Source organism: Typopeltis vanoorti, chromosome 13, assembly GCF_054136105.1.
Source record: "Typopeltis vanoorti isolate ZY-2024b chromosome 13, IOZ_Tvanoo_1.0, whole genome shotgun sequence".
NCBI lineage: Eukaryota > Metazoa > Arthropoda > Arachnida > Uropygi > Thelyphonidae > Typopeltis > Typopeltis vanoorti.
The window spans coordinates 104,015,290-104,027,503 of record NC_143561.1 but is presented as its reverse complement, the minus strand read 5'-3'; the positions used below and the strand labels follow the sequence as shown (position 1 = coordinate 104,027,503).

Genomic DNA, 12,214 nt, shown 5'->3' with positions numbered 1-12,214 from the left:
ACGAATATATTGTGTTTCATTAAATTTGTATGGTATTTTGGGTGCGTGTTTCTTGTTCATAGTATGTCCTTAGAGCTCTTTTCAGGCTATTGTAATTTGTAAGGTTTCTGTATTCAAAAGGTAATTTGTTTATCATGTCTGGGATGTAGAAGTTTCGCGTGGCCTTTCGGTAGTGATTATTGTATTTATATGTGATATAATTAATAGTCTGAGGTCTTGTTATACGGTAAGTATTTCTGACTGTCCTGTAGTTGGCATCGAAATAATATTTTAGCAAAGCTGCAGTGACATAAATGTTTTGCTGTTAGTATTTTTTGTTCTGACATTGCAATGTTTAAAAGGTCGTGATTTTCTCTTTGTTCCCAAAAGATCAGTTTTGTCATTTTGTATTGTAGCGACATTAATCTATTTAATTTGTAGGATGCGCAGAAAGCATACGTTATTATAGCGTATCTTAGTATACTTTGGCATAGTGCTTTGCATATTAGTGTTTTTAGGGATAAGGTAACTATGTCTTTTAACCTGTAGAGTTTGCCACTTATTGTTCGGAGTTTGTTGTGTAGATGGTTTATGTGGCTACTCCAGTTCATATCTGCATCGAAGTATATTCCAAGGTATCGTATTGTTTCAACCTGAGTGATTGTACTGGTTTTGCTATTCTGTGTGTTTTTTATGTTGGAAAGTGGATTTTGGATGGTTATATATTTGTTATCAACTGGTCGAGTCAGTGGATTTCTGAATATCGTTAATTTTGTCTTTTCTGAGTTTAGGTGTATGGAGTTTTTCATGAGCCAGTCTATGATCAGATTTATATCATGTTGCATATTTGTTTGGGCTATGCTTGCGTTATTATGGATGGATATTATTGCTGTATCGTCTGCGTATTGGAATATCTTACTTACCTTTGTGTGGTAACTGATTAATATCGTGCGTGTAAATGTTAATTAGAGTTGGGGAGAGTACAGCTTCCTGTGGCACTCCACAGGTTACTGGTAGCTCTCTGCTTCGGTTTGACCCGATACGTGTGATATGCTTTCTATTTTGAAGGTAGTTTGTAAACCACCTGTGAAGAGGCCCGTCTATTCCAACATGCCTCAGCTTTTCTAACACGGTTTGATGTGTAAGTGTATCGAATGCTTTAGTTAGATCAATAAAGACTACCATGGCAATTTTGTTTTTGTCTAAGGCGGTATTAATTACGTCTGTAAAGTCTTCCAAGAGAGATGTTGTTCCCTTATTTTTCTGAAAACCATATTGTGTTTTGGGGATAATATGAAAGATCTCAGTGTATGCTGTGAGTTTCTTCAGTATGATCCGCTCCATAATTTGATTGATAATTGGTAATGATGCTATGGGTCTGTAATTGCTGATTAAATTTCTTTTTCCATGTTTGTATATGGGTGTGATTATGGCTGTCTTTAGCATACTTGGTATCTGTCCTGTTTTAAATATTTTATTTATTAGTTTTAGTAGGACAGTACATAAATTAGTTGCATGTTGCTTTATATCTTTAGGTCTGATACCATCTATTCCTGGGCCTTTGTTTGGTTTGATTTGATTTATTGCAGAGAGAAGTTCTGCTTCTTTTATGGTTGGGAACCATAATGCCTGTTTTGATTGTGGTCCAAGTGGAGGGTCTCGTTTTGTGATTGGGGAGTATTTCTGTGTAGTTCTTGGATGGAGTGTGCAAAGTATTGGTTAAAGTCATTTGCTAGTTGTTGGATAGGTTTTGCGTCTTTCATGAAGCTGTGTTTTATGGTTTCGGAGGCGGTGGTGTTGGGAACAAAATCTAGCATCTCATTGATCAGATGCCAGGTTTGTTTCATGTTGTTTTGTGCAGAGGTTAGTTTGTCTCTGTAGTAGCTTCCTTTTGCATTTCTGATTTGTGTTGTAAGGCGATTCCTTGTTATCATACATTCAATTTTTAAAGCTGTGTTATTTGGATGTCGCTTTAATTCTTTCCATAAAGCGTCTTTTCTGTATATTTCTAGGATTAAGTTTTGTGTTATCCAAGGATTTTGTGTTGTTTTTGAACGAATTCGGATTTTCTTTGTAGCTTTCTTATATATTTCCTCCAGTGTGAGTTTAATGTTGTTGTTATATAAGATATCTGCTGAATCTGATGTCAGGTGTTCCCAGTTTGTTTTTCTTATTTCGTGGTTGACTATTTCTTCGTCTATTATTGTTTTCTGTCTCTTTTCTTCTGTGGGACATTGTCTTGGTGTGCAGGTTTAGAGCGGTGAAGTAATGGTATGCTACTTTGCACTTTATGACTAATGCAGTGTAACTATTTGGTGGTGCTCGGACGTTTATATGATCTAGACAGGAGGCAGTGATAGTATTTCCGAATATTTCTTCTCTATTACATGATGTTATTGTTGGTATTAGATTATACATTGATAGTGTGTCTAGGTATTGTACAGTGTTGTTCTGGTTTTCATTTGCAATATTTATGTTTATGTCGCCAATTATCATTAGGTGTTCGGTTGAGCATATTTCTTGGCTTGAAAGCCAGCAATTAAGTTCGTTGAAGAATTTTATCATGTTTTGGTTTGGTGGCCTGTAAATAGCATTTAGTATTATGGGATGCTGTGTGTTAGTGGTATTAGTGATTTCGAGGCAAAGGGTTTCTTCATGCTCAAACTGATTGGCGGTTTCTTTTGTTATTAATTTTTGTTTGATAAATATTAATATTCCACCCCCTCTTTTTGTTTGGCGGCATGATCTATGTGGTTGGAAGCCTGGAATTTGGAAAGCAGTCGCTTCGTCATTAGTTATGGATACTTCTGTAAGAACCAATATATCAATAATTTCAGTGTAATTCCTCAGATAAGCCTGTAACAATAACCGATGTTTTCGGATGCTTCTGATGTTAATATGCAAGATTGAGAGACCTCTCGCTTGTACTGTGTTTTGTTTCCATGCATCAAGCGATTCGAAAGTACAATTTCTGATGTATTCTGGTGTAATTACATCTATCTGATGGTTCACATTCATTTTTGTTGTGTTGAGATCTTCTTATTGAACTAAGTTGGAGTCTTTTGTTTCACTCTGACAACCTGTCTATATCTTCCGAGCTTTTTATTTGTATAGACTTTGAAGTCTGTGACTTTCTAAGGAATATTTTGCCGTCTTTGATCCATAAAAATTGATAATTTTTTTCTGTTTTTTCTTTCCTTGCTTGGTACAAAAGATTCTGATTGAAAGGTGTTAAATACTCAGATAGAAAGATTGGCGTATTGTCTTGCGATGCATTTAAATCCTTGACTACTGGTTTTTTCAGTCTGCTGGCTTTTATGAGATTGTCTCTTGTAGCCTTGCTTCTCAGACGAACTATGACTGGTGTAGGTCGTGGCGAGCCTTGTTTTCTGTTCTTCCTGGGAAACCGATTAATGGTTTGAATATCATTATGCTCTAGGGGGATGTCAATTGCATAGCCTAACTTTAAAACTACGCCTCTGAGATTTTCTGTGGATTCGGTTTCTGGAAGATCATTTATGACAAGGTCTTCTTTATGTTGTTGTTGGTTTAAAACTTCGTATTGTAGTTTCAGGGAATTAAATTCTTGACGGAGTTCCGATGTGTCTTTTATCAATTTGTGCTGCCTGTCAGTTAATGCGTTAATGCTGGTTTTAATGTCTTTTACCGTTTGTAAGACTTCTTCGACTTTTGAGTAATTAAATTTAATAAACTCTTCATATTCGCTAATTTTTTTTGTTATTTCTTTATTCTGTTTATCAAATAGTTCTTGGACATGATTTACCATGCTGGCTTTTATATTTTCTAAACCTTTTTCTAGCAATAAATTTACAGAATTCAAATTATAAGACTCACCGGTATTTTGTTGTCTGTTCAGTTCATCGTCCGATTCTACCTCCGGTGTAATCAGTTGTGCCGTGGGTGGCGGCGTTTCTTTGTTCTCTCTACAGTTTAGGCACTTCTATTCTTCTCATTTGGCATTGGATTTACATTGCTAAGTTGTTTCTGAAAGTCTGGAACATGTAAAGTGAAGATTCCTATGGCATTTCCTGTAGGTTATATGACTTCCGTCGGACGGCTATTCCTTCAGGCACTTGTTGTACTTTATGACTCACCTTTCTTCCTTTGGATAGCTGCAAAGATGGCCACGTCCTTTGTTCTATACGCGTTAGCAACCGCGGTGTACACTTCAATTTTTAGCACACTCAGATTTTGGATTCCACTTGGCCGATTTCGATGAATTATATGTCACTGTCTTCAGCGTGACAAGTAGAGTTACTTTATGACACTTTTAAATTAAAAAACAGGAGTTAGTACCATATTAAAACTATAAAAACGGGACCAGCGATACGACCATGCCACCGTTCGTATGCCTACACAGCGCCCTCTTCTATGATGATGATGATAATAATAATAATAATAATAATAATAATAATAATAATAATAATAATAATAATAATAATAATAATAATAATAATGCTCAATACTATCAAAAGAACGACCGTTGTTTTGAAAAGAATTCTCTCTCATCTAGACATTTTAGATTATTGGATTCAATTAGTTTAGGTTTATATTAGGATTAAATATGGCTGATTGAACAGATATCGAAGAGTGATTTACGAAAGATTGGGGTCCAGCACTATCTTTTACCAAGGAGGCAAGTCACTAGTGGTGTACCACAGTGTTCAGTTCTTGGTCTTCTGTTGTTTATTTTGTAAATGAATGATATAGGAAATGGTTTGACAGGAAGCAATCAGGTGTTTGCTGACGATGCTAAACTGGGAAGAGCAATGGTAAATGAAGGTGATGCAGAGATCCTTCAGGAGGAGTTAAATAGACTATCAGTATGAGCAACGGTACATGGCTGCCAGTTTAATGTGAGCAATGGTGAGGTATGCACTTTGGCAGGAAGAGATCACAAGCTATGCACTCTGTTTGTAGAACTGAAGTGCAGAAAATTGATTAGGTGAAGGACATGGAGATGATTGTGGACAGGTTGCTGAGGTTTACAGGACATATTGCGAAGGTATATTGAAGAACACACTAAGATGCACGAATAGGGAGTTTATTGTTCCCCTATACAAGGGTTTAAAATGGCCTCATCTGGACTACTGCACACAGATATGGACTTCCATATTCTGTGGTGATAAAGAAGTTGTGGAGAAGAACTAGAAGCGAGTAACAAACATTGTGGCAGTTCTGGAGAATGCTCCATATGAGAATAGATTGACAGTCTGTGGGCTTCAAAAATTAGCTGATAGGCGAAAAAGAGGAGACATGTTAGAACCATTTAAATTATTGAAGGGGTTTTATAGGATTGATGCTGAAGACTTTTTTCAGTACACGGCAAGAAGGGAGAGAACAAGGGGTTACCAGTGAAAGTTGTATAAGTGTGTAGTTTGCAAGTGTGTTAGGAATAGGTTTTTTGTTGGAGGATGGTGAATGGTGGAATGGGTTGCTGGAGGTGGTTGTGGGTACTACATTAGTGAATGAGTTTAAGGAGAAGTATGATGGGTGTTGTGCGAATGATGGCTAGTGTGTGAATAAATGGATTTCCCACGATGAGTCTTCTGACTACATGAATATACCTGTATAATAATAATAATAATAATAATAATAATAATAATAATAATAATAATAATAATAATAATAATATCCTCCAAAAGTTAGATAGGGCTAAAAAACGGCCTCGGCTACTCCCTTATACGGGAACAAAAAGGTGTTAGCTGATTTTTTTTATTTTTAATATTATCCTCTTTGCTGGATGGGTATGTGACCTCCACTATTCTTCCGTTTTCTCCTAAACATGGAAAAATACGAGTAGCTGCTGGTTAACGACATCCTTCAGCGTAAAACTTTTTGACCCACCTTTTTATCATTATCTTTCATTCTACCTATTTCTGTTCTCTGGAACAGCTCTCTCCACTCCTCAACAATTATGCCCTTTAGCTATTCAGTATTCAATAGAATAAATTCTTTGTTTCTCGGAGACCACTTACCCACACAACGCCCTCATGTGTGATAAATTTTGTTACCTGTAGTGTTTATGTGTGTATAGCCGAATTTGAGATGAGGGCACAGTTAGCTCAATGAAAACGCTTAACAGATTATTGAAAGCTTGGCGCAAAAAGAAGCAGACAAGTTGGAATGTGTATGATTATATCGAAGCTGAATTTAAACATAATTAAAGAGAAGAAAGAACTTTTTTTTATATTTTTTATAGTGACTGTCCACTTTGAATATCTGAGAGGAATGGGACAGTTGGCTCATGTTAGCTTCCTTGTAGTAAATTAGTGTTTTTGTTGTTTTAGTTTTTTACTAGCAGACAAATTGCTTGATGCTGTGACTGAATTAAAGCTGATCAGAACTAATCTAATCCATCCTGTTAGAAGTATGAAAGTGAGATGAAAACGTTATGGAGCAGACATCCTAACGTAATTGTGGCAGCTAGGGTCGATAAAAGTCAAGAAATCCCCTTATTAGCTTTAGTTCAATTTAGTGTCGCTATAGTCACTGAGTGGCAAATACTGTTGTATACATTATTGGTCTTGGATGTTGGTGTAGTTACACGTGGATTTTTCGTGCTTTCGTTGTTTAAATTTAAATGGGTTTCTGGTACGAATTAAGTTAGAAAAGTGCAATATGTGTGTGTCAAATGCGGATTGTTTATTATTTGCTATATTTTTATATGAAGTAGAATACTTGAGCTTTATGCTTCTATGAACTTTTATGGGATTAGGCCTTTATTTACTTCACAAGAAAGTAATATATCTTTAATTGATTTTCGATAGTTTATTACACCTATTGTCAACAGACATGCGATAAGACAAATCAACACCCTATATCTCATATTCACATTTTTTTGGATTGAATTGAATACAATGTCATCATTAACTCAAACGCGAGAAATTATTACTCTACAGATTGGACATTACGCAAATTTTGTGGGGACCCATTGGTGGAATTGCCAGGTAAGCTGAGCATGGTATTAGAGAAAATTTCCTAATTAAAGGGAGGTAATTATGCATATGACCGCATTTTTAAACAGTAAAAAAGAAAGGCGAGGCAATTGGAATTTCACAAACCTAGCTGTGCTGACTTTTAAAAGCCTATGCAGGCTTAGGCTGCTGTTACATTGTGTGTGTAGATTCTGTGTGGAATTGTTTTGATACAGTTTTCTTTAATCCTTTATGAGATGCTCATTTGAGATATTTAAGTTAGTTGATAATGTCAATTATTGATTGGCATGAAGTATATTATTGGATCAGTATATATATATATATATATATATATATATATATATATATTTATTATTATTATTATTATTATTTCAGGCAACTCCAAGGAGTCAACAGCCTCATCGAGGGAGGTCCTATCATCATGTCAAGAACAATTTTTTGACATTCACACAGTATCTATCATACCTTGCCTTGAACTCATTCATAGTCATAGCACCCACAACAGACTCTGGCAGCTTATTCCACTCATTTACCACTCTCCAAGTAAAAAACCTAGCTCCAACACCCTTGTTAACCACATTCTTGCCCAGCTTCCATGTATGGCCCCTAGTCCTCCCACCACCAGTCCTATTCTCAAAAAGATCTTCTGGATTAATCTTAAAGAAACCCTTCAGTAATTTGAATGTCTCAATCATATCACCCCTTTTCTGCCTATCAACCAATTTTTGCAACCCACAAATCTTCAATCTATTCTCATAATGTTCATTCCACAGACCTGCCACCATCTTGGTCACTCGTCTCTGGATCCTCTCCGCCTCCTCCCCATCAAGAAGAAACCCTGGTGCCCATATTTGGGCACAGTAGTCCAGATGGGGTCTTAGATATATATGTGTGTGTGTATCCCAGCCTGCTTGGCTGAGTGGTTAGTATATCTGCTTGCCAGCCAAGAGGCTGCGGGTTCAAATCCCACTTAGGCATGGATGTTTGTGATTGCCTTCCACCTTCATCCATTCAAGTATACAGAGAAGTAGACCCAATCCTCTCACAATGGGAGAGGCCTTCACCTTGTAGTGGATTGAAAAGACAGACTGATCATCATCATATATATATATATATATATATATATATATATATATATATATATATATTATCAGCCCATATTATTTTTTATTTATAAGAGTAGTAATCACGTGCAATTAATTACTGAGTACTTTACACTACAAACACATCATATCTGGAGCTAGTTATACTGATGATGAGCTATCATCTACTTTTTTTTTTCTCACCTGAAGTGAGTCATGTCTTACTGATGCACACCTCTGTTTCAGTTCAACAAAACTACTTATTCTTTTTCAGTTCACTAGAAATGGTGCTGAAGAAATCAGTTTATAAACATTATATCAACACAATTGCAACTAAGAAAATGTATTTATTTCAACTATTTATCTTTGTATGTAACTCCCACCAACAAAAGGTCGTAAACCTAGGGTACATTAGTACCATAGGTGGACTAAGGATTTATTTTATTAATTTTTATGTTTATATTTTTTAATTTGTGTTTTCCATAATTTTTTGTGAAATTATGTATGGACTAGTGGAGTTTTTTTTTTTTTTGAGATTGGCAAATGAGTGGAAGAGATATTAAAATCTATAGTGGGTGCCATTATATCATTAAATGAGTTAAAATCAAATTATGACAGATATTCTGAAATATTGGTTAGTTACTGCTTTGCAGGGGCGAATGCTAGTCTTGAAATTCACGCTTGCTCTTGTTATCATTCAGGGAATGAGAGGTGTGATTGAAGTCTGATAAGCGGAATAATGAATTACTAACCATTTAAAACTATATATTTAGAAATTTATGTACATTTAATCATACAAATACAACATTTATTTTACAAATGATATTCTATCTTTTTCAATTTAGCTACTTGAATACAAAAAAACTCTACGGTTCTTCTTTATGAACTGGTCAATAACATCGCCAAGCAACACGCACACTTGTAAAGGCTGGCTGAAGCTCACTGGCTAGAGCTACGTTGACTGAGTATGGCCCTGTTTAAGCAACAGAGTGAGATGACGTGAAATGGCTATGCATGCACATGAAATCACAGTGCTGCTGTGAGGACCTGGAAGCTCCTACAACCGAGCAAGCCAAGGTAGCTTTGACTAGACTAGCAAGCATCGGCCTTTGATCTGCAACGTGAAGCTCAATTATTGCCGCACAAGCTTAAGCTGCCTTCTGTCTACAAAAATAAAAGCCTAAATGGAATGCTTATAAATGCATGCATTTATTAACAAATAAATATTACTTCTTTCTCAATTAATGAGCTTATGCAGCAAGCATGGGGAATTTGTCACTGGTGCTTTGCAAAATGTTTAGGGCTTCTTTCATTGAGTCAGTGGACTCAGTGAGACTGCTGTTCTCAGCAAGTCTCCTCCACATCCTCCTTTCTTGGGCTGTAACCACATCCAAGTTCATCTTCATAGTCCTCCTCCACCAGCTCCCTCCATCTCTTCTTTGGCTTCCCATGCTTCCTCCCCCCCCCTGCACATCCATCTGCATGACCTTTCTTCCCACATACTTATCCTACCTCCTCATCACATGTCACTTATCTCAACCTTGCCTCCTGTATCTTCACTTCTGAGCTCGTAACTTTCACTGTTCCCCTTAGATGGTCATTTCTTAGAGCAATCTTTCTAGTCACACCCCACATCCACCTAAGCATTCTCATCTCCGCTACCTCCATGTTGCTGATGTTATTTTTCCTCAGGGCCACAGTTTCCATAGCACACGTCATAGTTGGTCTCACTGCTGTCCTGTAGATTTTGCATTTTAGATTGATCGACACCTCTTATCTTATAGAACTCCAGCCATCTCTATGTAGTTTCTCATTTCCGCTTGTATCCTGCATCTCACTCTCTTCTCAGCCTCTCCATCCTTGTTCACTGTTGAAGCTAAGTATATAAAGTCCTTAACCTTCCTGATGACATTTCTTTCCAACTCCAGATCTGTCTCCTGACTGCCATCCATTTTGCAACACACATACTCTTACTTCTACTCAGTCTCATACCCCTTTCTTTCAGTACTTTCCTCTACCTTTCCACTTTAGCTGCCACTTCTCTTGATTCTGCACACAGCACGATGTCATCAGCATTCAACATTGTCCAAGGCGTGTCTTCTTTCACCTCCTTTGTCACCACCTCCATCACAATATTAAACAGGAATGGACTTAATGCTGACCCTTGTGCAAGCCAACTGTTATTTGAAAACTTTCTCTCTCTTCCAGGCAGGTCCGAACTCTTGTCTTCACATTTCTTTACATCTCCTGCACCAACCTGACATATTTTTCTGTTACCTTCTTCTCCCTCAGACACCTCCAGACTTCTTGTCTTGGCACTCTGTCGTATTCTCCTGATCAATAAACACCAGATGTCCCATTGTTTCTCTCGAAACTTTTCCATTATCTGCTGTAACCCAAAGATAACATCTGTTGCCGATCGACCAGGCATGAAGCTAAATTGCTCCTTTGCAATCTCCACCTTCTTCCTCAGTTTTCCCTCAAGAACCCTCTGTAGGATTTTCATTGTGTGGGGCATCAACTTTATTCTTCTGTAATTCTTACAGTCTTGTGCATCCCCTTTACTCTTGTAGATGGGGACAAGAGTATTTTCCCTCCATTCCTCCGGTATATTTTCCTGTTGCAAACTTTTATGAACAGGTCCCACAGCAAGTCAATTTCTCCCCCCCCCCCCCCGTGCCTTCCATGCCTCCACTGGGATCCTGTCAGGGTCCACCGATTTTCCATTCTTCACCCTCTTTATGACCTCCTTCACTTTCACTCTACTGATGTTCTGCACCATCCCCTCATAAGGCTGCCCATCTTCTCTGTGAGTCCTTGCATTTTCCTCATTCAAAATCCCTTCAAAGTATATTCTCCATCTATTTCTTATATCCTCATCCCTCCTTAATACTCTTCTTCCAGTCTTTGATCTGCCTCACATGTAAGATGTCCTTTGATACTTTATTTCTACATTTTGCCAATTGATAATTTTTTCTCTGTCCTTCCTTTGTTTCTAATTGATCATAAAGATGTTGATATGCCATGGCCTTTGCCTGTGCAACAACTACTCATGGCTTCTCTCTTTCTCTCTCTGTACTCCTCTCTATCCTCTTCCACTCTTGACTCATCCCACTTCTGCTTTACTTTCCTCTTAGCCATCACTGCTTTTTGTACATTATTATTCCACCACCAACCCTCCTGCTCTCTACTCTTTCCAGATGTTTCACCAAGCATCTTGATTGCACAACTCAGATTTGCTTTTGAATCATGTCGCTACCAATCTTGTACACTTTCTAGTCCATCTGAAATCCTCTTTAACACTCTCTCCCTAAATTGTCCTCATCCCATAGCTTCCAAAGGTTCTTATCTTTGACCTTATTTTTAAGTCTCCTCACAGCAGCCAGTGTTGCTGTGCCACTTGTTGCCCATGTAATAATAATAAAATAACAAACAATATTATTTATACACCAGACTTGACAAATGCTGCAAAGCCTTACTTGACATGCAGAAAATGTAGTCACCCAAGACCTCCCTATCCTTCCCCATTTTCATACCCCCAGTAAGTCAGTGGAAATTCCATAAGGTGATTAGTAATGCTGTGTATGATTGGAAAAGATTTCCTTTGTGAGAACTTGGAATTGTATTGAAATCGAATTGTATTTATGCTCTGATTAGAACAGGTTACATGTTGAACTATAAAGCTGGAAATTATGATCAACTAGGAGAATACTATCTTTGGTCCCATGGTATCAGTTACTGAATGGAAAAATCTCAGCAATGCATAGCAATCTTTTTCAAAGAGGCAGTATCTGAATGTATCCCTAATGTTCAAAGAATAAATAAGTTGGGAGATAAGATCCACGAGAAGATGATGTAGAAAGAATATCATGAGAATAAGAGTGAGAGGAGTTATGAAGTATATAAAACTCAGGCCAGAAAAGTGACGAGTATTGTGCGAAAAGTTAAATCGGAATATGAAAAGAAATTAGTCATGCAAGCTAAAGGCAATCCAAAAGAATTTGATTGTTATGCCTCAAGCAAAAGAATAACCTAATAACCTTTATTGAATGCAGACGATACTCTAGTGTCGGAAGCCAATGAGATTGTTCAATTAATGAGTGCTCACTTTGCTTAGATATATCAACCAGGTGTATGTAACATGGTGCACAGTGCTACTGCTACATTGGATGAAGAGTTAGAGGTTCGTGAAAA

General features: G+C 37.2%; 1 protein-coding gene across 2 annotated transcripts in view; it reads left to right on the top strand.

Annotated features, from left to right (window-relative positions):
* The first annotated feature begins 6,311 nt into the window (after window positions 1-6,311).
* mst (misato mitochondrial distribution and morphology regulator) overlaps window positions 6,312-12,214 on the top strand; it is a 211,210-nt gene continuing 205,307 nt past the window's right edge. For both annotated transcript variants that reach the window (XM_090402942.1, XM_090402943.1), the window contains exon 1: window positions 6,312-6,950. In XM_090402942.1, the coding sequence (XP_090259068.1) occupies window positions 6,861-6,950 (90 nt within the window). In that variant the 5' untranslated portion in view covers window positions 6,312-6,860. The remainder of the gene's footprint in view (window positions 6,951-12,214) is intronic.